The sequence below is a fragment of the Lissotriton helveticus genome, chromosome 2_2 (assembly GCF_964261635.1).
Source record: "Lissotriton helveticus chromosome 2_2, aLisHel1.1, whole genome shotgun sequence".
NCBI classification, from domain to species: Eukaryota; Metazoa; Chordata; class Amphibia; order Caudata; family Salamandridae; genus Lissotriton; species Lissotriton helveticus.
The window spans coordinates 417781271-417808778 of NC_136060.1; the positions used below are offsets into that span (position 1 = coordinate 417781271).

Below are 27508 nucleotides of genomic sequence, written 5' to 3' on the forward strand. Positions count from 1 at the left end.
TACCACAAGCAAAGACGACGCTACAGCTAGTATTTTTCCACATTTATTTAAATTGACAATTTTATTCGTTTTCTAGTACAATATAGTCTATATTGTACTAGAAAACAAATAACAAGCATTGGCATAGCCAATAGGTCTCGCCTTTGGGACCTTATAAGTATGTGGTTATGCAGCACAATATCCTTGGTGCAACAACTGTATCCAAAGTTTTTAATTTCACACCATCCAAAGTGGGGTTTGATCACAAGGCCTTCAATCTGTAGTGGCACAAGAAAGTACTACCACTGACGGCCCCGGAATAAAAATATTGGCCTGCGCTACACTCCTCTGCCCTCAGCTTAAAAGTTCCAGTCATGTGCCGCAGGTGCCAGGGATGGCCTCCTCTTTTGACCTTGTGGCCTGCGCAGAAAGCCCAGCCAGCCAGCAGTTGCATACATTAATTCAACAGTCACAGTCATTATATTTCCACTTTTAATGTAATACAGTTAATCATTCAGACACTGTAAGTTCAACATATTTGTCTTGAATATTATATAAATTAGATGTATTCTTCGAAATGTGTAACATCCTATGACATACATGTTTAGTGTATACATAGCTGCCAAGGTTTTAGATTTCTATGTGTGACATTTTCATAATTTCCGTGTAATTATGAGTGACATCTCAACGACTATGAGTGACACTTTCTCGCAAGAAGACCGCAACATAATATACATATCAGAAATTACACCCGTTTGAGCAACGAGAAACTCTAAGATTTTACAACTGCTGCACAGCACAAGAAATGGAAGGGCACTGTGAAACCCGACTGTACCAACTAGGATGTGAGAGGCCATACTGACTGCTAATGAGCCTCACTGCCCTTAAAACCAGAATCACATGCCTCATCCTCCCTCTGCATGAACTGATCAAACTGTGCTGAGAAGCCCAGAACGAACCAGCACAAAAAGTGTATCCCCCGCTCCCCCCGCCCGTACCATGTGACCCTTAACACCACCTTCTGACACAAATGTCAGCTCATAAATAGCTTAAGGCCTTAATAAGAAGAAGTGACAGTCAGTCCTGGTCCGGCTCAAATGCTGTGTCAAATTCTCTCAGTCTGCACATTCACGCTCCTTCCAGTAATAAGCACCTGTGTCTGACCAGGGCTGGACTGGCCTCTGTGGATTATTGCCCTTATTAACTGCAGCAGTTCACAGGTATGTCCTCCTGAACTGGCCACTTATCAGTAGAGTTACACCCGGTTGGATTTTTTCTTGGCATGAGGAGTATTTTATTGCCTTTGGAAAAATAGTGAAAAGCACCTAAAGCGGGTTTTTTTTACCCGTATTAATACATACATTAAACAGTTAAAACAAGAAGAAGAATGCACTTTACAATGTTCTGGAACAGCCAACTTAATGCTAATTAAAGTAAACAGACAGAAAGGCGATTTATAAAAACGAAGAAACTTTATAAAGACAATTTTCATAACATTGTATATTCTATTTGACTCTTAAATCCTAAAAAGAGGTGAACCAATGGCAGGTATTTGTTTGGAGAAGGTGGCAACACTACTTACGAGTGGGTTGACTATGTTGTCTAGGCATCCACGGTAAGGTAGACAGGCACACCATCAGAGGCTGTGTCTTACTGTCTTAGAGCTCAGGACAGTTGTAAATCGCTGCAAATCATGCATCAGTCCAGTTCACAGCTTACTGGTGTCAATCATGCTGCTGGAGAGCGGCGTCCAGGCACTGTGCGCTCGGTGACCCTGGCAGAACCAGACAGGTGTGCCTCGGGCCCCTCGGAAGTACGCAGATGTTTTCTTAGTCAGGTGGGGCGCAGAAGTGCCCCCCCCCCCTCTTCAACACTTGAAGAGCTGGGCATATGAAATTTGCTTCTATCGGGTAGTTTCAGGCCTCCTACCGGACGGCTGCGATTGCCAGTGCCGCAGCATGGGAGGCCGGATGTCACACAGTATTTAGGACATTTTACACTAAACATCCTCATTGTAGTGTCCGATATCAGTGATACCGAGTCATAATCGCGCACTAGCAATAACAAGTAAATTTGCAGGTTAACTCGTGCTTGGCACAGTCTCACTGACACTTTTGGCATAAAGTCTGTGCATTAACTATTTTGTCTAATAAAAAGCCGCACTCGGTCTGCAGACTCGTGGCTTGTGCTGGCTTCAGACACAGGTGGTACACTGAAAGAAGGTAAGGTTTTGTTTGAGTTTCAAATCATGCTCACTCTGACCACTGCTCCTTTCATCGTGCGACAGTCTCCAAATACATATCACAGATCATGCACGTCCTGCACTGCCTGGGGAGGGCGACTTTGTTAATAGTCTGTGTAAAACGGTTCGTACCTAGAGCAGCACTGCAGTCTGTGCATGTTAAACTAAATGTGCAAATCAAGTGTCAGTGGCCGCGAGTGCGGGTTGTGTGTTTGGTGCAGCCAGCACTTTGGAATTTAAAACATTACAACACCAGCGCACCGGTAAATGGTTTTATGCTCCACACTGTAGGCACACTTACTTTAGCAACAATGGCCTGTGCCACCGAGAGCAGCAACACGGCCGCCTGGCTCACCTCTCTCCGTGCCTGGTGACAATCTCCACTCGGCTCCATGAAATGGTCACCGCTACCTCATTGTATGGCCCCTCCTCCCCCGCAGCAAAGAAGGAGGCAATACACTAAACACCAGTGAGCAGCCACCGCAGTCAGCTCCCAGAGACAGCTATTTACGCTCGCGGGGGTCCCGCAGCATGAGCCAGCAAAGGAGGGGGCCATACTCTAAACCCCAGTGTTCTTTCTGGAAGGAATCCGCCGCCGCAGTCAGGGCCAGGAGGCGCCCTGACAGGAGTTTCTTGCTGCGCGAGATAACGAAGCTGACAAGCCTCACCCGAGTACTTCACAGGTCATTATAAAGACCATTCACATGTTAACGAGGCTTTGTTGTTTATTTCACCCCTTCTTGCCAGACTGAAGTGTGGGAAGCCTCAACTACAGCAGGCATCCCAAGTCATTCCAAGTGCCCCGTTGGTAGCAAAATACCAGACGGCAGCGTGGTACAATTTGCTAGTATTTTGCCGTTTATATATATATAAATACAGACAAAGGAAATATAGATTTCCGTCTGTATTTATATGTATAAATCCGTAAATACGGAAAACCGGGAGCCCTAATAATAATACACGGGCACGTCTCAGGACGGGTCCGTCCTAGTAAGCGTGCTGTGAAGGGAAGGTAAAATTAAGACGCAGATTGAGTAAAGAGAACTAAGGGCGTAAGGTTCTTGAGCGAGGGCTGAAGGAGGGTCTCTTACCTGAAGTGCAGCGCTGGCACGGATAAGTGCAGTAGACAATCTCATCATCCGGGTAGTGGATGAAGTGCAGTAGGCGGAACCTGGAGTTAACAAGAGACGGCCTGGCGCCGTCAAAGTGAAAGTACGGCTGGCCGTCGGCAGTGACTAAATTAGGGAGGAGAAATGCCTGAGAGAGCGAAATGATCCCTATGAAGTGAAGCTGCTGGCGGCAGATGGCTGTCTTTCCTGTGCACGCGCTTTTCTATGTCAATGCGCTTGCGCATTGAGCTCCTTTTCACGGGCACTGCATGGAATCGCCATGGAATCGCCATGGAATCGCCAGATCTCGGTAAGCTTTGTTTAAGCGCCTATATATCGAGCTCCCGCTCAATGCGCATGCGCATTGAGATAGGTCGCTCGACCTAAAAATGGAACAAACAAAAATAGCAGGCCATAGAATGAAAACAACGCAGGCAAAAGGAACACAATATCAAAACACAGCAAGCACAGAATGTACAAACAAAAATATAAATATATATGAAAAATGTACAATGACTTAAAAACTTCATGGCGAAAAATAGGGAAAGGTGGTAAGCCCAGCGAGAGATAAGTACCTACACTTCTTTAATTTAGAAGGGACACTATAGGAACTTTTCAGCACAGCTTCAATGTTTTTAATGGAAAGTGCCGGCACTTTTCAGCAGCAGACAGGTCTGATGCCAGGAGTACCTGCACTTCAAGATTTCTAATTCAAGAGCTGCCCTCACCTGATCTCATCGGCTGAGTAGATCCCAAAAGAGATCCCTTGCAAGCGTCTCCAGGGTATCTCTTTGCCGATCGCCATGGTGGCTGCCGGTGGCATCCGGTGTTACACTACCAAGATAGAAGTCACCGATTTACATGTTGAAAGATAGCAACAAACATGCCCAGGGTACATCCACATGGAGCTATGGGACTGGACTGGATTGGTCCATCCTGTACATGAACCGCGGGGGCGCCCGTTATGTCCTCTGATAGCAGCAATGAAAGTAGCGAGACGATATGATCAAATGTCGTGCTATACAGTCAATTAATCTACTTTGAGGTGTAATGTTGATAAACTGTGAGACTGTCGTGTTATGGCACCATACATCATGCGCTCGTTCAATCCCCCACCCCGCTCTTAGAGCAGATAGTTGCGCTCATGCCTGTCACTGTCCATGGCACGTATACCGAATCATAGACATAGACAACTTCGCCTAAGAGCGAGGTAGTAATAAGCTACCCTCGGTTTACCGGCCATCTTTAAATATGTCGATATCATCTACAAGTGAACTATGTTGAAGTTCTATTAAAATAATAGTTGATTGCAACGTTGTTTATTTTTTAAAAGTGCACATACTGTGAATTTTACTAATTATTGGCACAGTTTTTGCAGAAGTAATTTATTTCTTACATTAACCTTCAACTGGGAATATTAGGTTTTTCAATTGTATATATCCGTTTGTTTTTAATACACATCAAATACATCATTGCATTTTTCCTTAAATAGCTGAAAACATACGTCCGCTAGGACAATTGCAATATGTACGCTCCGTGGGTCCACTGTATCCAATCGTTTGTCTACGCAGTTATCTGATAGGTCGGACAATGTTTCCCGACAGGCTGTGCGGCGAAAGCATGGCGGCAGCTGGTGCTGTTCGCTTCAGCTCGCTGCTGAGCGGAGGTCGGTGCTGGTCACAGGCTTTGAGGCTCGGCACCAGGTGAGTTTTGTAACTGGAGTAGCGGGATCCGGGTGGATTGTTACGGAACATTCATGGTGACCCGGTTCCGATGATCCAATTGGGCAAAGTCCACTAGAAAGGTGACCTTCGAGTTACTAGCGCCATGGCTGTCAAATGTGTTCTACTATTTATATTATACCGCTGACTATCCATCTCTAAGTCGTGAGCTGGCAATCTTGTCTGCTGCACCGTGTAGGGTTTTGTTTAGGGCAATGCTTTAGTGCTAATAGTAATACTATTCACTACCCAGTGTACTTGTCTACTTTTAGGAAGTGCCGGTCTTTTAACTGTATTGTAGGATATCCCAGAAGTTCAGTTTTCCCTTCTTTCAAATTAAGGAAGTGGAGGTACTCGGAACAGTGTCTGTGTAACAAGACGAACGAATGCTGAGTGTAGGCAAGATGATTGATTGAAGAGGCTTTATTCCACATGTACGAAAGCCCACGAAGCGGCACGTACTTTTGGTGCGGATCCCAACAGCTAACTGCTTGCTGTCCTGTCCTTGCAGCGCGTAACCTCAAAATAACCATGTTAATGTAAATTAGCAATACAGAAATGAATATTAAGTAAAGATTTAGCTGAGGCCACCAAAGGTCCGGATTGCCAAGCACCTTGCACTCTGCACGCCCATGGCACCTCAAAGCATTACAGTGTTTGTGTGCCATCCAGGTGATGTGCTGGGCAGACGGCCATCATTTACCTTGTTATGTGGTGTTGTGCATGTTGAGTTAAAGTCACGATCATAGCATTTCACAATCTATTAAAGTAACCTGCACCAATTAGGTTAAACGTTATCGGAGCTGTGTTAATTGCAGTGAAAGTAACTGGTTAGATAAGTGCCCAGGGTGATGCATTGTATTTTACAAGAACGTCCGAAGCGTTCAGTTGCACCTTTTTCTGCACCACTCCCTGGCAGAGACGTTGCAGCTGCATCTCTCACCTTCCCAACCTTCTTGAAGGAGTCCTCTCCCGCTCAAGCCTCTGGAAACCGAGGTGCTTTGTTGTTCCATGTAACTTTTAGCCTCGCCGATTAGAGCATGGCTTACGAGTTTTGCATTCTATGCAAATTGTTCATTAGATTGATGAATTTGCAGTGGGCTACACATACCTCAGATGTAAACTCTGGGTAGAATGAAAGTGCTTTGACGCCTCGTCAGGGGTAGTAAGCGCTATAAAAATGCAATTGCAATACAATATCTGGGATTCAGCATATTGTACATTACTTTTTTTTCTTGCCAGTCTGCGAATTGCATCCCTGTATTTATAGTTTAGCAGTAAGTACGAGCATTGATAGGATTTGGATAAGGTACAGGTATTGGTCTCTGTGTCCATTCATGTTCAGTATATGTTTCCATCTTTCCTCAGACTTTCTGTAACCTATTTTGTACAACTACTAAGCAAGCTACACCTTCCATCAAAAAACAGCTTATTTTTAATCACGTAGGCGAAACCTAATGCATTTACCAATGCTTATTCGTTAGCGCATGTGGACTTGCATTCGTCGTCTTTTTTTTTGTGCCTCCCCTGGATCATGGATGCATTACTTGTGTACTTCCACTGCTCACTATTCACGCACAATTATTTTTCTTTTTATTTAAGCACTCCTCCAGAGTATGTTTGGTTTTCCAGCTGTCTTTTTAGTACTTCATTTACTGATGCCAAGATCTATGTGGAAGAGTTGGGAGATAACTTACTGAGTTGGACACCCCAAGCACGTCTTGACATTATTCTCGATCCCAATGGTAATCCTCCTGTACAGGTGCAGTCTATAGATGTTGAGGACAGGTATGTGAAGAAGTTTGGAGAATTATTCAAGAATACGTTGGGACGTTTGAAGGGGTACAGTCACAGGATTAAACTGAAGCTAGGTGCAAAGCCTGTTGCAGCAAAAGTGAGGAGGATTCCACTGAGTCTGCAAGAGTCTGTACAAAAAGAAATTGACAGATTACTTGGTGTGATTGAGCCTGTGGAAGCGACAGTGGTTGGCTCCCATAGTCGTGGCTAGAAAGAGTAACAATGAGATTTGTCTGTGTGGATCTACATGCGCTTAATAAAGAAGTTGTTGTGGACAAATTTCCGCTACCGAATATAGATGAGATGGTGTCGACACTGGATGGTGCTTGTTATTTCAGTACTCTAGACTTAGCTTAGACTTAGCTTCAGCATATCACCAGGTGCCCCTAGATAAGAGTTCACAGGAGCTTACTGCTTTCTTTACTCCTATCGGAGCATTTCAAGTTTTTAAGGATGCCTTTTGGATTAGTTTCAGCTGCCTCCATGTTTCAGAGGATTATGAGTGATGTGGTCAAGGGAATTTTGGGTGTCAGGTGTTATCAGGACGATCTTTTGATTTTTGTTAAGAGTATTGAAGAACATGCTTGGAGAGTAGAGCAAGTGTTAGAGAGACTAATAAAAGCTGGCTTGACTGTGTTTTGACAAATGTAGATGTGTAGTGACTGAGGTAGATTATCTTGGTCATCACATATCTGGGAGTAGTGTAAAACTGAAGAAAGAGTTGGTAGATACAATTGCAAATGTTAAGGAACTGTGTTCGAAGGAAAAGCTGGTATCATTCTTGGGAATGGCTGAGTTTTACAGCAAGTTTATAAGAAATTTTGCGGATAAAACTTGCCATCTAAGAAGTTTGTCGTGCAAAAAAACTGATTTTGTGTGGGATGAGGTGTGCAAAGAAGAATTTGTGAGGGTCAAGTTGGATCTCAAAAGTGCTCCTGATTTACAGGCTTTAAACCAGGTGATTTGACATACATTGTAACAGATGCAAGTAAAAAAGGGCTAGTGGCCTTGCTGATCCAGAAGAGGGACACTCAAGAGTGTTTGGTCGCATGTGCCTCAAGATGTCTAAGAGGTTAATTGCACAGAGAACCAAGGAAGAGCTGCCAAATTGCGAATGCACATCCACCCACTTCGTCCGTCGGAAAGTAATTTACCGTTCCTTAGTATATTTTGGTGCTCTCCAAGCTTTAAGCCTCCCACCGCCTTTAGGAGACCAAACTGACTCTCCAAGGAGAACATTTCCCGTTGAGGTCCCCAAATGTGTTACACAAATGCCGAGGCACATCCAAAGTCAGTCCAAGTCTGTAAAGTAGGCCTTAGCCATCATCTTAAAAAGAGGAAGTCCGCAAGATGATCTTTATTTCCTTCTATGTGTCCTTTATTTCTTGCCAGAATCCATTACATAAGCAACAGGCGTTTCGTCCGAAAGGACTTTCTCAAGGCAGCGAACAACTGTGGGTATACATTAAAACCAATATAATATGAAAATACCAATTATAAAAGTATAAAATGCTGAGGTATATCCAAAGTCAGTCCAAGTCTGTAAAGTAGGCATTAGCCATTATTGTAAAAAAGAGGAAGCCCGCGAGGAAGTCCGCAAGATGATCTTTATTTCCTTCTATGTGTCCTTTACTTCTTGCCAGAATCAATTACATAAGCAACAGGCAGCCAACACGCGTTTCTTCCGAAAGGACTTTCTCAAGGCTGCAAACAATTATGGATATACATTAAAACCAATATAATATGAATATACCAATTATAAAAGTTAAAAACTAGCATTGGCACGAAGACCCATAGTCTTAGACTTTTGTCCATTGGCTACCAAAACAACCCAAACTAGCTCAGTGAAAGATGGAGATGAAAAATATCTTGCCACAACAAGTTAGAAAAATGTTGTTGCAAGTACCCTAAAGCTGTGTTCTCCAGAAATAGAGGTGCTACATTCCCAGTGTAGGCGTTTCTCCACTTGAGGTGTGGAAAAGAATAGGTTAGCCATGCAACACTTGATGTCATTGCACCAAGGATATTGTGCTGGATAACTACACTTATAAGGTCCCAAAGGCGCGACCTCTTGGCTATGCCAATGCTTGTTTGTTTCAGTTGCAAGCTGGTGTTTTATTACAACATCAACGTTATAAATCCATTTAAGCATTTAATTTTGTTGGTTGGGGCAAGCGGTTAGATGGGGTTTGAGGTATGAGGGAAGAGTCCATAGTAAAGTTAACAGGCATGGAGTGAATGGAGGAAGGGCATGCTTGGTGGATGGATGAGCAAGCCTGCCAAGGCAGGAGAAGGCAGAGGGGACCAGGAGAAACGACAGAGGAGCCTAATGGAGGGATATGGACAGATGTTCACAGTAGGTGAATAAGGAAAATGTAAAGGGGGCAGAAACTGTTAGGGAAGGTGGGATACATCAGTTGTTTTACTGTTTAGTTTTTAATCACAGGATTTCAGCTTGTACAACACGAAGCTGAAGGATGTTTGTTTCATTGCCCGCCCTGCTTCCTAATAAGCAGCCTTTTACACCCTTCTGGAAGGGGTGAAAGAAAACTGAGATGGGCGGGAGAGAGAGATAGGGAAGGAGTGCAAGAGAGAAGTATAATACGGTGGGAGGGTGATAAGGAAAGATGAAGAGTGCCAAAAAGTAAGAGAGAGACATTGAGATATAAAATATGAGAGGGTGTGTTAGTGAGAGATGGAGCGAGAGAAGCCCGGAGAGGTAAGGAAACGGGAGGAAGGGAGTCTGGAGAGAGATGCCGGCACCATGGAAGAAGGGGGCTGCAGCGAAGCAGAGGATGGAGAGCCAGGCAGAGAGGAGGGCACAGTGATGGAGAACCGGAGAGCATGGATGTGAGGAGTGTGGGCGGAGAGAAGTAGAGAGAGCGAAGGAGACAGAGAGAGAGGAGAGAAGTGGAGCGAGGAGATAAGGGGAGAAAGGGATGAGGGGAAAAAGAGAGAGAAGGAGAGAAGGGGAGGAGAGGGAGAGAAGTGCAGAGAGGGAGACAGGAGAGAAGGGGTTAGAGGGAAGGCGAGAGAGAGGGAGAGGAGAGTAGGAGAGGGAGAGGAGAGAAGTGAAGAGAAGGATACACACAGAGTTGGGAGGGGTGGGGTGCTACAGAAAGAAGTCTTACAAGTGCTGTTCATATTAGAGGTGCTTATGCTGGGCCTCTTGCGCCGGCTACATGTCTTTTCACACATTGCAAGTTGAAGCACACATCTGAAATACGGATTTCACTAGTGATTTTTGAGAAATTCCAGTCTTTCCATATAAAGTCACTTTGACCACACTCAGCGGAAAGCTCCCACATGTTCAGAAGAGCCTGCTCTGCCGGAGCCCTCTCCGTGCTCCCCGTACAAAGCACTGTTTACAGAATGCTTTGATGCCTTGAGGCATCAATCCCCTCTCCTTTTGCTCCTACTATAGATCATCCAGGCAGCCCATTTCACAAGAATCATCTTGAACAGGACTCTCGTCCCTCATCAAACTACCTTCTAGTCACAGATCCACCCCCCGCCATCAAGAACAATGCGGCCTCTGACACCCTTCCTCACCCAGTGGTCCCTCCTCTCTTGGTCCCTTCTCCCTCACCCAAGATCACTCCGGATTCAGACACTTATCTTCCCTACAGTGACAACATGACACATCGCCTCTCCCTACTAGAAAAACAGTTGGAAATCCTGGTTCGAGGCTTGAGTGAAATTCTCTCCACCCTAACCCTTACCCAAAAGTCCTTCCAGCCTCCCTCTGAGCTAGTAGATCCCATCCAACCTAACCTAGGCAAGGTAACTCGCCCCACAGAGCCATACGTCCCATCCAGACCCAAAGTCGGGTCCCCCAGAAAAGGGAAGATCAGCTCCCTGGAAACACTCACAAGAACTTCATCCTCACTTTCCCCGCAGGGCCTGACACCCCACGAGGCATCCTCCGAACTTCTACTGAACTCTTCCCCAAAATCCACGATCCAAGTAATCACGGGAGTCGGAAGTAAACACCCCCCTCCGAGAACCCTAAGACCCCCTTCCCACCTGGCCCTCCTCCCTAAGGCCCAACCGAACGAGTATAAAGAAGCACCCCCCCATCAACTGCATGCTCATAAACTGCAGATCAGCCTCTAAACATACCTCCGAATTAGCAGAAGCCATATTCTCCCACGACATAGACCTAGCATTCATAACAGAAACCTGGCTCAACAACCTCTCCTACCCTATTATGGACATATTGGTCCCCCCTGGATTCTCGATGATCAACAAGGACAGGCTAGGGAATAGAGGCGGAGGCATAGCAATCATCCACAAGAGTAACATCGCCATCACGGAAACCTCCTCTTGTGCCTACAGCTCTTTTGAATGCCTCTCTGTCAACATCAAAACTCAGGAGTCCAGACCCATACTCTGTCATCTTCTATACCATCCTCCAGGCAATTCTTCAGAATTCGGGGTTCACCTTTCCGACTTGATTGCCCACTGCGCACTAGGCAACTCTAACTACATAATTCTGGGCGACCTCAACCTAAGATGGAATGAAACCAAGAACAAACTCACCTAATCCTTAAATAACCTACTTCAAGCAAACAATCTGACACAACACTGCTTAGAAGAAACTCATCACAGAGGAGCTATCCTGGACGCCATTATAGCGGAAAGGAAGTCTATCACCATCGATCACATCCTCCCCGTCGACTGGTCTGACCATCACATAGTCCTCTTTCATATCAACCTTCCAATCCTGACTATCTCAAATCCAAAACGAGACCCTCCCAAATGGGTGAGAAACACAGCCCAAATTCCACGAGCGAGCTTAGAAGAAAGACCCTCCCAAATGGGTGAGAAACACAGCCCAAATTCCACGAGCGAGCTTAGAAGAAAGAATCAATCTGCTGCTCCCGTGCGCCACTGACCACCTCTCAACCAATGATATCACCTCTCTCTATAACACTCAGTTAACGCTTACCCTAGACCAAATTGCTCCTGTGAAACTCAAAAAAACTAGAAACATCCCCTCCAGATCCTGGTTCACCACTGACATCAACGAGGAAAGAAGGCAATTAAGAGCCGTAGAAAGAACTTGGAGGAATAATCCCTCAACCCCCCACCGTGATCAACTCCAAGAAGCCCGCAGGACATATAAAAATCACATCAAGAATAAAAAATCTGCTTTCTTCTGCTCAACATTAGAAAATGCAAAAAATCGACCCAAAGAACTTTTCAACATCATAAGAAATCAGACCTCCAAACCCACTCCTTCCTTAACTCAAGCATCCAAAGCTCAGTGCAACAGCTTCGCAACCTACTTCAACGACAAAATTGCCAAGATCGACCTCGCATTGGGCTTAAACCCCATCTCTCTCAAAGAGAACAATATGCCCAAAACCCTTGTCAACATTTCCATGAAATCTCCACAACAGTGGTCCTCATTCATTCCCATCCAGGACGCAGAGATAGTAAATCTAATCTCCAAGGCCAAACCCTCAGCCCACGCCCTGGACCAACTTCCGCCTCTCCTGACCAAAGACCTAAAGCGAGTCCTAGCTCCAATATGGTGCAAGATTATCAATAGCTCCTTGAGCTCTGGATCTGTTCCAGACTGCCTCAAGGTAGGGCAAGTCACACCACTATTAAAAAAAACAGGTCTAGACACAGAAGATCTGAACAATTTCAGACCGGTCTCGGACCTTCCATTTTTGGCTAAAATCATGGAAAGATGCGTGCTCCCCCAGCTAACCCTTCACCTTGAAAACATCAAATTTCTAGATCCCCATCAATCGGGATTCAGAAAGGGATGTAGTACTGAATCTGCAATCCTCAACGTCATAGATGACCTACTCAAGTCACTCGACTCCGATCAATGCTGCCTTCTCGTCGTCCTAGACCTATCGGCTGCATTCGATACAGTCAACCTCCTCCTAAGGGTTCTTCAAGATAGAGTCGGTTTACAAGAGACAGTCCTCCAGTGGTTCTCCTCCTTTCTTCACAACCGATCACAGAAAATAAAAATCAAAAACTTCGAATCCGACCTTCATCCGGTCATCAGAGGCGTTCCTCAAGGGTCTGTACTCTCCCCACAGCTCTTCAATATCTACATCAAACCCCTCACCTCTCTACTCAGAAAATCCAATATCCCATTTCATCTATATGCGGACGACACTCAGCTCTATCTGGAAACTACCTCAATTAATGACATCCAGAGACTAAACAATACGCTCAAGGAGGTACAAGACTGGCTCACAACCAATCACCTGAAACTAAACCAAGACAAGACAGAAATACTACTCCTTTCTAACAAAGATGATAACCCTCAAATCAAAGAATGGCTCAACGCCATTGATGCCCTCAATGGCGACCTCTCTCTGGCAGACTCAGTGAAATCTCTAGGGATCACCCTAGACCCAAAACTTGACATGAAGAAACACATCTCAAAATCTGCTAAAAGTGCCTTTCTCAACCTAAAATTACTTTACAAAATAAAACCCTTCCTCTTCCCCCCAAGGACCTTCAGCAAGCCACCCAAGCATTAGTCCTCTCCAGAATAGACTACGGGATCGCAATCCTGACAGGGACAGCAAAATCCCACCTTGCCCCCTTGAAGACGACACTCAACGCAGCAGCGAAAATGGTCTCCGGAATTAAGAAATTTGAGCAATCTCTCCAGCCCTTAAAGAACTCAGATGGCTCCCAGTGGAGTTGCGAGCCAATTTCAGAACAGCCTGCATCACCCACAAAGCCCTGCACACAGGCAAACCAGAATACCTGGCAGCCAAGCTCACCAGGGCAGGCCAGTCCAGGAACCTCAGGAGCTCCCACTCTCTACTGCTAATCCCCCTGAAAACTCGCAAGCACAGAACCGTAGCCAAATCCTTTGCTGGTAACGCTCCGAAAATCTGGAACTCCATTCCTCCCCACATCAGAACAATACCCTCGTTCTCTAAATTCAAGAGACTACTCAAAGCCCTCTTCCTCGACCGTGCTCGAGGGAACTGACAGACCCCAGACTACCTCCAACTGTCTCTCCAATTTTTCTAAAACTTCGGGATGATCATCACGTTCTCAACTCAAGATTCCATCTGGGAACAATCAGTTAGATGACCTATTCTGTACAGTTGAACATTTGCTAACTATTGTATATGATTTACATGTTGTGAAGCGCTCCGATACCTTTTGGTCTAGCTAGCACTATACAATACTAAAAAAAAAAAAAAAAGAATGGCGCAAAAAGACATCTGTGCAGCAGTTCAACAGTAGAAACCGATGACAGCCACTCTTCAGTAGTGAGGCGGCGAGATACCTTCTACAGAAGAAACATCTTTAGCCTCACGCATTTACTGGTCAATGTAGACAGCTTAGCAGCTAAGGAACTATGAGCTTGATATACTTCTCAGCCAGCTATATTTCAGGAGGAGAGTGGGAACGCAGAGTTGAAAGACTGACAGAAAAAGGCAAACTGCGATTGGAGAGAAGGGTAATTGAAAGCAAATGGTTAGCGTGCACGCTTGGGAGAGCATGCTCATTTTCAAGCACTGAACTCATGCTTGTGGCACGCCCCTACTCGCTCCCGCAAGGTGGATGACGCCACAAGCACGAGTGTGTGCTTGAAAATGACCAGAGCGACTGCTAAAGGTCCTCCTAATCAGCGCATGCGCAGGAGACACCTAAAAATACCACTACTTTAAAGTCATGGCACTGGCTGAACCTTGAGTATAATTTACAGTGTCATGCTGCATCTGTTTATTTATTTTTTTAGACCCTACCACCTGCTCGGGTAAACGTTCAGGGCTTGACATTACTACCACAGAAGGTCAAATGCCTAAAGGGAATAACTTAGTTTGAGTCCAAGATCTTTGTGATACTTGGCACATTGTTAGTTTTCAGTGCTTCTATATGATACTGGCTAATAGTTATTGACCGCCCCAAAATAAAGGCCTCAGAGTAGACCCCTTCCTAAATTTCGGGGAATGGTTTGACCGGGTTGTGTGCTTTCACTTTAACTGTGACACTAAACTACACATGGTACTTCTGTGGATGGCAGCAAGAGATGTGTGAAGTATCTGGATTAAAGATGCATAAATAGTGCAATTTCCTTCAGTGCACCAGCATTGCAATTGTATGAAATGTTACTGCGAAGAATTGGATATGAACAGTTGGATCATTATCTTACTGCCTTTCACTATAATATTTGATTGCATATTTTTGCTCTTTTCTAGGCTTTGCTCTGGAATTCCAAATCTTCAGGCAAGGGCTACAGTCACAACAGGTATTTCGTCGTAACATCGTGCCTGATTCTAATGTTGGTAGTAGTGGTTTGCACACTGTGCGTCTAAAAGTTAACAATGATGCTAACATCTGGAAGAATAATTTGTTATCAAACAAAATAAAAACAGTTTTTACATTCTAAGCAATTGTCTATTTTACAAGAAGTCAATCAGCCCTTTTCATTTCGTTTTTGCCAATTCATTTTTACTTACTACCTGTACCGTTTGACAACCTTTGGTAACGCCTCACAGCTACAGAAAGCGATAGAGATGCTCTTATTTATTTAATGACATTTCCATGGCATTCCTACGATAATAGTATTTTAAACAGGATATCCCCAGTACTGCTAAGCTAATGGTGGGGCTATCCAGATGAAAGCCATATTGACTGTCTACTTATCAGGGCTTGGTTTGAAAGGTAAAAAAATGGGTGTAGGCAGGCTGGGAAGTTTGAATGACGAATATTTTCTCTACGTTCTTTCTAGGTTCCTCTAAGTAGAGCCCTGTTATTTTGTCCAGTTTCTTCTTGGCAATTTTGAGATGATTTAGTTTTGATGTCCCCTTTGTTCTTTACAGTAATCCTCACCCCCTTATGCTTCTCCTTTGTCACTTTCTCACGTCCTCTTCACCTGACACACTTTCTTCCTACTACAATATGATGAAGGTTTACCTTCTACCTTTCATCTCACTTGATCTTCTCAATTGTTCCATGTGCTGGATTTAAATTATGTGCCCCTGAGTTCTAGTGTGCTATGTAAGAATGACAGAATGTTAAATATCTAAATTAATAAAATTATTTATAGTCTGGACATGGTACCGTCTCCCTAGTTCCCTATGTCTAGATCATAGTAAATTTCGTTTTTTATTTTATTTGACTTTTGATAACTCTGCTCCTCCTTGGGAAACATAAGAGCATTTTAAAAATAACCAGACATTTCTTGAAAGGGAGAAAGTAATAAAGAGGAGGCACTGGATAGAATATGAAATATCAGATAGGAGGGTTACAAGACATTAGATTGAGCCAGAGCAGGTGAGCTTTCAGGAGCTCTGAATACAAGCAGACTTGGTTGGGTCCAGAGGACAGTGGAAGGGAGTGCCAGAGACTGATTGTGGCCCCAATAGACTAGTGTTTGTGGAGGAGCGAGCCCTTACTTTAAAGCCCTCTTTGACCCCCAGAGATAGAAAGATGTGCAGCTAGGTAAAAATAACTACCTAGGTGAAGGGCTTTGTGAGACAGACAACAGATTTTGAATTGTATTCTGGCTTGGATCGGTAGGCATTAGTTTCTTAAGCAGGGGCAAAATTGAATAGAATTTCCTCTTGAACAAGATCACCCATGGCGTGAAAGCCCATGTTGATGGTAGAGCAGTAGGACTGTGGGACCCAAACAGCATTGCTTTAATCCAGGAGACTGATGATTAGTGCATAGGCCCCCATTCTCAATTGATCAGGAAATGTTTGATTTTTGCAAGGCATTAGAGAATCCATAATGTCTCTCTAGTTGCACCCCATCCTCCTTTAGTAGAATTCCTTTCCATTCTTTTTTTAAACCATGATTTGTTGCAGTAAATGCCTGATTGTGCATTTTTCAAACCTCCTAAAAGAATTTTATCTTAATCTCCTTCTAATACGATGTGCTAATTAGGCCTGGGCATAGTTCGCAGAGTTTTGCTTCGGGGAACACTGCGAAGTTACAAAAAAATCCGCAAGTGGCGGAGTGCAGTGCGTACTGCAGTTTGTGTTGGTATTCCTGCCGCTCAGGTAGAAATTCTACCCGAGTGGCAGCTCGCGCTCGCCAACTTACCGTTAGCTAACTTACTGTTTGCGATCGCGAGCGGGGGAAAAACTCCGCTGCACATCGCGAAGCGGAGTTTTCTGCACTCCGCAAGCCCTGCGGAGTGCAGAAAACTCCGCAAACGGGGTGAAGTTCACCGCCCAGGCCTAGAGCTAATAAAAGCTATCTCAAGAAAACAGTCATAGGATCCTGAGGTTCACGTATTTAAAGTGACTTAGAATGGGACATGGTTCCTCCTGAAATGCCTCAAAGCTGGAGTTCCGTTTGTTTGTCTGATTTAATAGCTTAGCTACACTCCGTTAAAACTGCCATTGCCACTTGCAAATGTATGAGGAGCCGTGTAATTTAGTTACATGTGCTGTACGTTTGCTGATCCTTCCATCTTTCTTTGATTTACACACTTGGGCTCTGATCCTCCTGAAGCAGTTCTTTAATAATAATTTATTTGCCTGATGGCTGTCGCTCCTTTTCTCAATGCTTGTGAGGCAGTCCGAGACAAGGAATATTTACATCAGATTTATGTACAAAACATCTAACAGTAACTTTTGTTAGAAACCTAAAGTAATTTTCATCTCTAGTAAAATATTTTAGCTATTGGATGCAATTGTAATCTCACTAGCGATGGAATCCTGCTTCTTTTATCCAACTTCGGTGCATCACAAGTGAACGCCACACAGAGGTCAGATCAATTGGTGCTACACCAGCACTCCACAGAAAGTCGAAATATAGCACAGGAAGCAAACTCCACCACCACCACTTGTTGAAAGCACAACACAAAGCAAGCAATCTATATATATAATTTCTTTTTTAGAAATTGTTGAGGCAAAGTTTAACTATTTATTATGAGTTTTATATACGCTAGCCAGACCCGAAGATATCTGAGCGCTTTACAGCAAGAATCATTCATAGGATACATTAAGCAATTTAGTATATATAAAGGAAACTTGTCACTCGTAAGTAAGATATCACAGTGGACTGTACAGGGACTGTATGAGGTAGTCTTGGGGAACCCCATGACTCACGGATGGGTTCGGCCGGTGAGTGGGGGGGGCAGGAGGTAGTCACTGTGTAGAGGTCATTGAGGCCAAAGTGTTTGTGTGCGACTATGGTATGACCTTGGCGACTGGCTTGTAGCTATCTGTTTGGGGGAGATCGGTTGAGGAGGAAGTCCTTGAGTTGCCTTTTGAATTTTATGTAGGAGGGGTTAGTCCTGATTTGTACTGGGAGTTCCATATTTTTGACGTATTGCCTGCAAAAGATCGAGATGCGTTTTTATGTCTGCGAGATTTCGGGGGGATAAGGAGTAGTGTTTGTGCTTCTCAGGTTTCTTGACTGCCCAGTCTTCTGTAGTTTAGCAGCCAGGTAGGCGGGTTTCCCAGTGTGCAACACTTTGTGCGTGAGGCAAGCGGTTCTGAAGCTGGCACGCATTTCGACAGGGAGACATTTTAGCTCTTTAATTGCAGGCGAAATGTGATCATATTTCTTTACTCCGGTGACCATTCTGGCTGCCGCATTCAGAGTTGATCGGAGTGGAGCTAGATGGGATTTTGCTGCTTCTGTGAGGGTTGCAATTCCGTAGTACAGTCTGGACAGTACCAGGGATTGTGTGGCTTGTTTGAGGTCACTAAGAGGAATGAAGGGTTTAATTTTGTTGAGTAGTTTAAGGTTGAGGAATGCGCTTTTTTTGGTGTTTTTGATGTTTGTTCATGTCTAGTTTGGGGTCCAGAGTGATTCCCAACGATTTTGCGGAATCAGCTAGGATGAGGTTATGATTGAGAGCCTCAATGGTTTTCATCGATTCTGTGATTTGGGTGTTCTCCTCTTTGTTAGAGATGAGGAGGATTTCCGTCTTGTCCTGATTTAGTTTTAAGTGGTTGCATGAGAGCCAGTGCTGGACTTCTCGTAGAGAGACGTTCAATCTCTGGATGTCTTCGATGGAGGATGTTTCCAGGTAAATTTGGGTATTGTCTGCATAGAGGTGGAAGGGAATGTTGTTGTTTTTATGTATATATGTATGTATGTTGTGGGGAGAGTACTGATCCTTAGGGGACACCCCTACATACATGGAGTGGGTCAGACGAGAAGTTCTTGATTGTTATATTTTGGGTGCGGTTCTGTAGGAAAGAGGCGAACCACTGTAGGACCACCTCCTCTGCTCGCGCCCTTTCTTGAAGTGCTTTGATGAGTAGTTTGTGGTCAACCGTGTCGAAGGCTGCCAATAGATCCAAGAGGTTTCAGCCTTATCTTTACACATGTATTGAAAAAGCTAACGGCGTGGCTTTCTCACCCTCACACCCTAAAAACAGTTCTGCCATTTTCCACATTTGCAAAATCACGCTACAGTACTGTAATAGCCTCCTTTTGCACCATGCCACTAATCCTTTGAATACTAAGTCATCATTTGTGCCACCCCCAGTTTTCTCAATCTTAACCTCTTTAGGCTTTAAGCATAGTGGCATTTGGTTTATGACACATTGTGTAAAATGTATCGCTATGCAAGTTTTATGTTTTAGTGTTCCAATCATTTGATAGCTTTCACCATCCAGGACGGTCTGGCTTCACTCATTGAGTTCTTGAAAGGCACTTCACGCCGTGAAAGTCCTGATGTGTTTCCTTGAGATCCGGTCTTTATTATCCAGATCCCCTTTAAAATAGCCCTTAATTTGGTCTTCCTTCAACTTGAAAATTCCCCTAGAAGTCATCATTGGCCCACAGTTTATTATGATTAGGTTTTCCAGTTTAAAATGAAAGTTCATTATAAAAACCCGACAAAACCAAAATTGCCATTTTCATTCTAAACTGTATTGCACACTGTCTGAATATTTCAAGAAGGTTCCTACATATGCCTTTTGGTCATGTAGGCAATCAGCAGTGCCAGGCAAGGCAGCAGGAATTGTGGGCATAGGGGAGGAGGGGGTACGTTATGCTGCAGCTCTCAGTGGCAAGATCTACTCTGCTTGTTCGTTCACTACTGTGACTCAAAGATAGCCTCTAACTTTAATCACTGCACTCTTTTGTTGTACGAGACAGCCCCCCAAACTCTGCTGCAGATCTAGTCTGCTCCTGTTACGTTACAGAGGCTAACCCTGTCTTCTCTCCAGCTACCTACAGCCCGGGAATTCAGCTGTTGCTGGTTCTGCAGGGGTCAACTATCCATGTTTTTGGGCTTTCGTTGCTATTCTCTCGCTCAATTTTCACCTAATAATAATTTCTCTCTTTCTACAGGACTATTCTCTTGTGCTCCAGGCACACCTAATGCTGGTACTCTGCAGCGTGCTTCTGCTACAGTGACTACACCCGTTTCACTCTCAAACCACCCCTCCCCCTCAATAGATATTTCAACTCTTTCATTGTGTGACCTGTTGCTGCTTGTGGGTGACTGGGTTGGGCCAAAATAATCTTTATTAGGTCAATTCGTAAATGCTGCCTTACTGAAATGCTATCTTAGGGATCCTTCCAGATTCAGGGCTTTTAGCAAATGAAATGTGGGCTTGGTCTTCTTGGAACTGTTTTAATGATTAAGCATGGATTTTCAATTAGGTTTTCAGACTGCATAATCAGTGGCACAGTCACGTTAACTTTCCCTTCTTCAGTGAACAGGGGACTCCTTAGCTTTAAAGTCTGACGTTCCTTGGAGAGAGAATGGTCTTTTAGGGGATTTGAGATCTGGATGGAGTATTGATCTCTTGCAATCCGTGATTCTACATACTCTGCAGTGATGGAGACAATTTTAAAAAAAAATACAACTAAGAAAATCTTAAGGTCACTTTGTGTCCTCTGTTTAATTTAGTGTATGAAAATCATTACAAAATATTTGGAAAAGCAATCAATCTAAAAATTAAGTATTGCATGTTTTTTCTTTCTAGGATGTTCGAAATTGACTCCTCTGACCCATAATAACATTCCACATGGTGTTCGCTTTGCTTCTGGATTTTCCCCTCTTCTATGCAAATCTAGCATATCCTCCACTATTCAGACAGCTACACATCTGAACCCATTGACGGGAAATGTGCCAGTTTTAAAAAGGTATGTTCTTTTTGGTAATAAATTTGCAGATCTACCCATAGTGGGATCATGGAGTACAATGTTAACAAGCAGTGGCATAGCCAATAGGTCTCGCTTTTGGGACCTTATAAGTATTTAGTTAGGCAGCACAATATCCTGGTACAACATCAACTGTTGCATGGCGAAACTCCTATAAGGTCCCCCAAAGGCGAGACCTATTGGCTGTGCCAATGCTTGTTATTAGTACATGCCTGCATTTCCCAGGACTGCTGTGCCGTAAATTGCATTACACTACCTATACTTTTATACTTATAATGGTGTCAACTTCTCTTTGGCACTGACTTTTATTAGGAGCATAACAAAACCTCTTCATAGTGTTGCTATATTCAGTGACTATGGAATCCGAGCTCACCTCTTGCCCACCTGTTCAGGTATGTGATGCTCAGGTGAGTTGTATACATGGCCTCTTTGAAGCCTTTCTCATACCACATGTGAAGTTCAGTGACCCTGCCTTACCTGGTCTTCAGAAGTATCAGGATTGGGTTGGGAAGGAGTGGCTGCTATGCCCCATCATATATCCTTAATCTTCAATAAAGATTTATTAAAGTATATTCATATAGCATAAGTTAACGAGACTCTACAACTTAATCACCTACATGTGAGGAAGTCAAAAACCTATACATGCACTGTAGGAATTCTGTGGCGCGCTAGGATTGGTTACGGAAAGAAATAGAAAAAAATCTATTTCTTCACTTTTGCTATAATCGCGGCACCCGCGCTGACTTTTAATGTAAATAGTAAAGTGCCGGTGCCGCGATTATAGCAAAAGTAAAGAAATTTAAAAAGAAATCTATTTCTTTACTTTTGCTATGATCGCAGCACCCGCGCTTTACCTTTAACATTAAAAGTGAAGCGCAGGTGCCGCGATTATAGCAAAAGTAGAGAAGTAGATGGTTTTTTCTATTTCTTTACTTTTGCAACAATCGCTGCACCGGCGCTTTACCTTTAAGTAAAGCGCCGGTGCCGCGATTATAGCAAAAGTAAAGAAATTTATATTTTTTTCTATATCTTTACTTTTGCTATAATCGCGGCACCGGCGCTTTGCTTAAAGTAAAGCGCAGGTGCCGCGATTGTAGCAAAAGTAAAGAACAAGCAAATGGTGCAACAGATGGCCCTGCGCGCGTGCACACAAGCTTGAGGCCACCAAAAGACTGGTGGTGGCACTTTCAAAAGCCGCTTACAAATTGTCTCTCCAAGCAGCGCATGCGCTGGCTCAGGCAAGACCTAAAAAGGAAATAAAATAAGTATTTATCCGCCTGCTGCATTTAGTTTCTTAAACTTCATATTGTCGTAACCCGACGGGCACAATAATACTATGTTAAACCAAAAAGATTTGTGACTCTTCTCAGAAGGCTTTTCTGTCCCAGGATGAAATAATATGTTTAATCCATGAAGATGGGTTTAGGCTTTCCCCGTTATTGTGATTCTTACTTACAGCATCTTCATTGGGCAATTGTCAGTCTGCCTATAAATTAGTTCCATTGCTCATAACTGATAGAAACATTTTAATGCAGATCGTATGTCAAATAAAGTAAGGGGGGTTTGCATGGTGTAACCACGTGACCACTACAATAGAATATGGTTTCATATATGTAAGTTCCTTGTTCCACACCAGAGGAATGGACTTTACATTGTTTTTATAATGAATGACTTTGCACCACAACTCTAGCTCCGGAAGGGCTAGAGCAGCAGTCGCCAATTTTTTTAATTTGTATTATTATTATAATAAGAGCTACTTAAGTACAATGAAAGTCCTCCAGAGCTACTATTACTAGAGATGTAGTAGTAACCGCATCAGACCAGCATACATTAGGGGCCACCATTTGCAAAATTCCGTGCAGCGATCACCTCCGCGCATCCATCAAAAAAATGTATGATCAATGTGGAATGCCTATACAAGGTAATACATTACCACCATAGCTGCTATGCCCCTATCATCTACTTAATAATATTAATCATAGTTGAGTGATCAGTGTTACTGATAAATGTGCTTGTGGTATGTTAGGTTGTCAGATTGTGTGTGAGGTGGTTCTTAAAGTGATGTAGCTTTTTGTTAGATAGTAGAATCAGAAGGACAGTGGGTTACCAGTGGTGTTTTTTTTTATCATGTAACTCGGCGCATAATGTTAAATGTTCTTTCAGCTTCAACACATTGCATTGAGAAGTGTAAGCATACAACAGAGAAAAGGCTTTGATTTGATTCTGTGTGGGCCTGTCCATTTTAAACTTGGAGGCAGCTCTGTCTGTGAATGTATGTATGTGTGTGTGTGTGTGTGTTTTTTTTTTAATATCAACACCAAGAATGTCTTAGGAAATCATTATCGCATCCTGATACTGCTTGGTAGTAATTGTAATGACTCTATCTAAAGCATTGCAAAAAAAAAAACATTTTACCATCAGCTGCCGATTTTGACAGTTGCCATTTTAATGCTCTGAACATGCTTATCCCAAAATGTGTTCCTTTGTTAATGCATTTACCCTGTGTTCTCATTTCAGTGCGATTTTTCTGCCCACCCGCATTACCCAGCAGCCAGTAAGAACGTTAACATATTTTGGTTTCCGTAAGGGAAAAAGAAAAACTGTGAAAGCTGTTGTCAAAAGGTTTCTCCGATTGCACTGCGGTCTTTGGATAAGGAGAAAGGTAAGAGCATTTCTGTTATTTGTAGCATTTAATATCTCATCTACTAATTGTTTTCAAGTCGCTGATACAGAGATCATGCCAGGAATATGGTCATTTTTTGATTCCATATTGTTCTAGAAGTTCCTGCAGCTATTCAGCTGTTGCAGAAAACCAAAAGTATTTTGTACACTAGGTAAAGAAAGTCTCTTGACGGACCCCAGAATGTAAGGTTACTCCTACAACAAAGTTGTACAAATGAATTAACTTCTCCTGTACCCCACCGCATCGGCTGGGACTTCAGAGACCAATCACAGCTGGTGACAGCGGTTGTCAGTTTCATCTGCCTCTCCCAGGTCACCCGCCTTGTTTCCTGCCTCTCCTGCGCCCCCTGCCTTCTCTCCTGTTTGTAGGTCTCTACAGACCTCGGCTGACGGGAAGAGACATCCCACGCCGACAAGCGGCTGTCTCTGAGCCATGGTCAGCTGGCTTGCCGCTCTCAGGGGCGGTGAAGGTGGGTGGCAGGAGACAAACTATTTCTTTTTCGGTCAGTGAGTGATATACGGCCAGGTATTTTATTTAATATTTGGATGGGGTGGGAACCTTTCAAAGTGTGCTGGGGGTGAGTGAATGTTGAAAATTACACATTTGGATGGCAGGCCGTGATATATATGATTTCTCGATTATTCTCCTGCCTCAGTGTTTATGCAGGAAGGTGGTGCCGCTAATTTCAGGGCGTACACAGCATAACATTATAGATAACTGTAATGTGAATAAAAGGGATGTTTTTCAGCTCTGGATTCTGCGTGACCATATAGACAACTCGAACTTTGATTTCATTTATTTGTTGGCACTCAGAACCACTTTATGAAAACAAGCATTGGCAAAGCCAGTAGTCTTGCTATAAAAAAAAATCTCTTGGCTTTCCCAATGTTTTTTTTTAACCATGTTGCATGGCTGCGCAACATGGCTGAAAGTAAAGAAAATGAAAACGCTATGATTCGGTCAAAACTGGCTGCGTCTTAGTGCTTTTATGTTTTTTTTACTAACTTTTTCCAGGTTGCAAAGCCAATAGATCTCATATAGGTCAGGCCTATTGCCTTTGCCAATGCTTATTTTCACATAGCTTACATCTTTCACTATTTCAAACCACAACTTATCACACTGTTTGAGACTGTATCACAGCTGACTGCATAGTGATGTGCTTAGCACAGGGCAACAAGGGCCCCAAGGCAGGCAAGCAAAACAAGGGAATTTAGCCATTCTAGTGCCACTATGGCTAGTTAAAGGCAACCATCATTAAGGCACAGTGGGTCCTTCACGCCTCCCTTAGTACCAGTCCACCTGCTGTACTACTGATAGCTACGACACTGAATTCACTAAAGTCATAAGACCTGCACAAGGACTGATCAGCACAATCAAATGTCCAACATCGTCAGTGGGTTTTGTTTGATGAGGTTCTCTCTCGAATGATGAAAAAAGCTAAGTTGGTTAAGTGACTATTTTTGAAAGATGCAGGTGGAATGAGGATCACAAGCTTAGTTTCCGAGGCCTCTACTTCCGGTTTCATATATTGAAACTGAAAGCCATTCCCAATAGGCACTAGATTTTTCATCAAATCTAATTATTTAAAGTATCTTGTCAGAAGAAACCGATTGGGAATTTGGAAGGGTATGGGCTTTGGGGACTTCGATATTTCTCTGACGTGTTCGGGAGTGCGTCCCGCACTTACTTCCTAGTCCATCTCCATGGCAACTAGAGGCGCCATCTTTGGGCAGTGCGCACTCTAGTCTTTCGGCACCCGGGCCTATTTAAATGCGCGCTGTGCGGACTCGCTGATGGCACGCCTAAGGCATGCCTGTCTGCGGCGGCCGGCGCCGGCCACACTGCCCGACAGGTCCCAGGGCAGGAGGTCAGTATATGCTACTCAGGGGATGGAACTCCAACATCTGTCCCCTTCAAGGTAATTGGGATGTTTCCAATGGTAGCAACAATGTATGCCCAATTTGTAGTTTTAGGCTGGGATTAAGACTTATTTCTGACCAAGTTAGCACCCCTTCCCTTCGTCCGTTTGGGTCCTCCCCCCATTTCTGCAGCCCTGATTAATATCCGGTCCCTTAGGAAACATTACGTGGAAGTTTTTGATTTCCTTGAAGACAGTCCGTTAGTCTTGTTGTTCATTACGGAGTCTTGGCTTGACTCTACATCAGACCCCGTCATTACCCTTGCTACATCTGAGGGATGTAAGATTGTTAGGGCCGACTGCCCAGAAGGGAGGGGGAATCAATCTAACAATGGGGTGATCCTGTGTCCCTCAGAACCTGGGTATGTATTACAGAAAACCAACGGTTCTGTCTGGTATGCGTAGCACATTTCTCGTACAAGTAATTCAATTATGCAATCTTTTAAGGATAAGGGACGCAAACAAGTTGTAAGGAAAGGATTTATTGTAGATACAGGCAGCAGCCCTCAACAGCTGACATCCCCTCCACAGCTCGCAGTTCTTCCTCTGTCCCACCAACTCATTCTTCTAATCACAACAACAGTTGCTAGGATACAGTAGCTGGAACACTTCAGAACACCTAATTTACATATAACGGGAACTTGTACTAAAACTGTAATAACAATGTATAAGAATAATACAACACAATCTTCACATGTAACGCCAAAAAACTATTTCCTCCATAAGGAACACACGAAAGAAAACAGTTGGATTGGTAATCAAAGCAATACCAAAGGGGACGATGGACGGAGCGCTTGAGCAAATCAAACACTCACCCCCAGTCAACTGATCTGGGTTTAATCCATCATCATTCTTTAGCTCACTCCACCACCCCAGTTCAGACATGGCCATATGCAAATCAGTCTGACCCTGTGCCTCACAGAAACAGTTCAGCCCGAACTGCCAAGCCATGTCTTCTCCCTCGGCTCAAGCTAGCATGTCATCCACCTCCACCTCCAACTCCGTCTCCTGGTGCGACACCCTGTCGAATTTTTTCTTGGATAAGATTCGCACTATTCAGGCAACTCTCTCATCTAGTGGCAATGGGACTGAGGCAATTGGTCTGTCCTCACCTGGCGCTACTGAACATCGCTTGGATGTTTTTAAGCCGGTGGACTTGTCCGACTCTCTCAAAATACTCAAGAGTTTAAAATCTGGTTCACCGACGGATCCTTGCCCTGCTAGACTACTAGCAGCAGCAGAGACGATTAATGCAGAGGTGAACAGCATTATTAACCTGTCCCTTCAGACAGGCAGTGTCCCAGTAGCATGGAAACAAGCTAAGATCTTGCCACTTTAAAAAAAAAAAAAAAAAAATCCTCTAGGCACTCTTAAGCCGGGGAACTACCGGACTATCTCTTTTGCCTGGCTTGGCCAAGGTTTATGAGGAGGTCGTCACCAAACAACTCACAGCATTTGTGGAGATGGATGGTATTCTGCATCCAGCACAGCCTGGGTTCCGGGCCGCCCATAGTACCGAATCGGTCCTGGTGGAGGTCGTTGAGGCTATTCGTGGGTGTCTGGATGCCGCGGGAAGGGCAGCATTGATTCTACTCGACCTATCGGCGGCGTTCGACACAGTCCCGCATTCTCTTCTTCTCTCACGACTTTCCATGATCGGTGTGTCCGGTATGGCCTGGAACTGTCTATCATCCATTTTTAAAAGGTTAGCGGCGGCGCAATTAAAATGTAATGAGGGCAAGTCTGAGATTCTCCTATACGGAGAATTTCCGCCCAATTTTCGGGAATCTCTCTGGCCTCCTGAGTTTCGCTTGCCCACCTCTGCCGGGAAGCTGGCCAAGAACTTGGGGGTGTGGTTCGATGAGAGCCTTTCTTTCGCAAACTAGATCAAGAAGCTGGCCGGCAACTGTTTTGGTCTTCTCAAGACTCTGAGGAAGTTTTTTCCTCTCCTTCCCCAGGCAGCGAGAGAAACGG

At 44.0% G+C, this 27508-nt stretch overlaps 2 protein-coding genes across 2 annotated transcripts in view; one reads left to right on the forward strand and one right to left on the reverse strand.

Annotated features, from left to right (window-relative positions):
- Window positions 1-4501, reverse strand: part of POLR1A (RNA polymerase I subunit A) — a 514608-nt gene extending 510107 nt beyond the window's left edge. Inside the window, exon 1 of the mRNA XM_078678659.1 lies at window positions 4059-4501. Within this exon, the coding sequence (XP_078534785.1) occupies window positions 4059-4153 (95 nt within the window). The 5' untranslated portion in view covers window positions 4154-4501. The remainder of the gene's footprint in view (window positions 1-4058) is intronic.
- A 412-nt stretch (window positions 4502-4913) lies between these two features.
- Window positions 4914-27508, forward strand: part of MRPL35 (mitochondrial ribosomal protein L35) — a 29977-nt gene continuing 7382 nt past the window's right edge. The window contains exons 1-4 of the mRNA XM_078678660.1: window positions 4914-5033; window positions 15047-15096; window positions 20756-20915; window positions 23451-23595. Coding sequence (XP_078534786.1) covers window positions 4921-5033; window positions 15047-15096; window positions 20756-20915; window positions 23451-23595 — 468 coding nt within the window. The 5' untranslated portion in view covers window positions 4914-4920. The remainder of the gene's footprint in view (window positions 5034-15046; window positions 15097-20755; window positions 20916-23450; window positions 23596-27508) is intronic.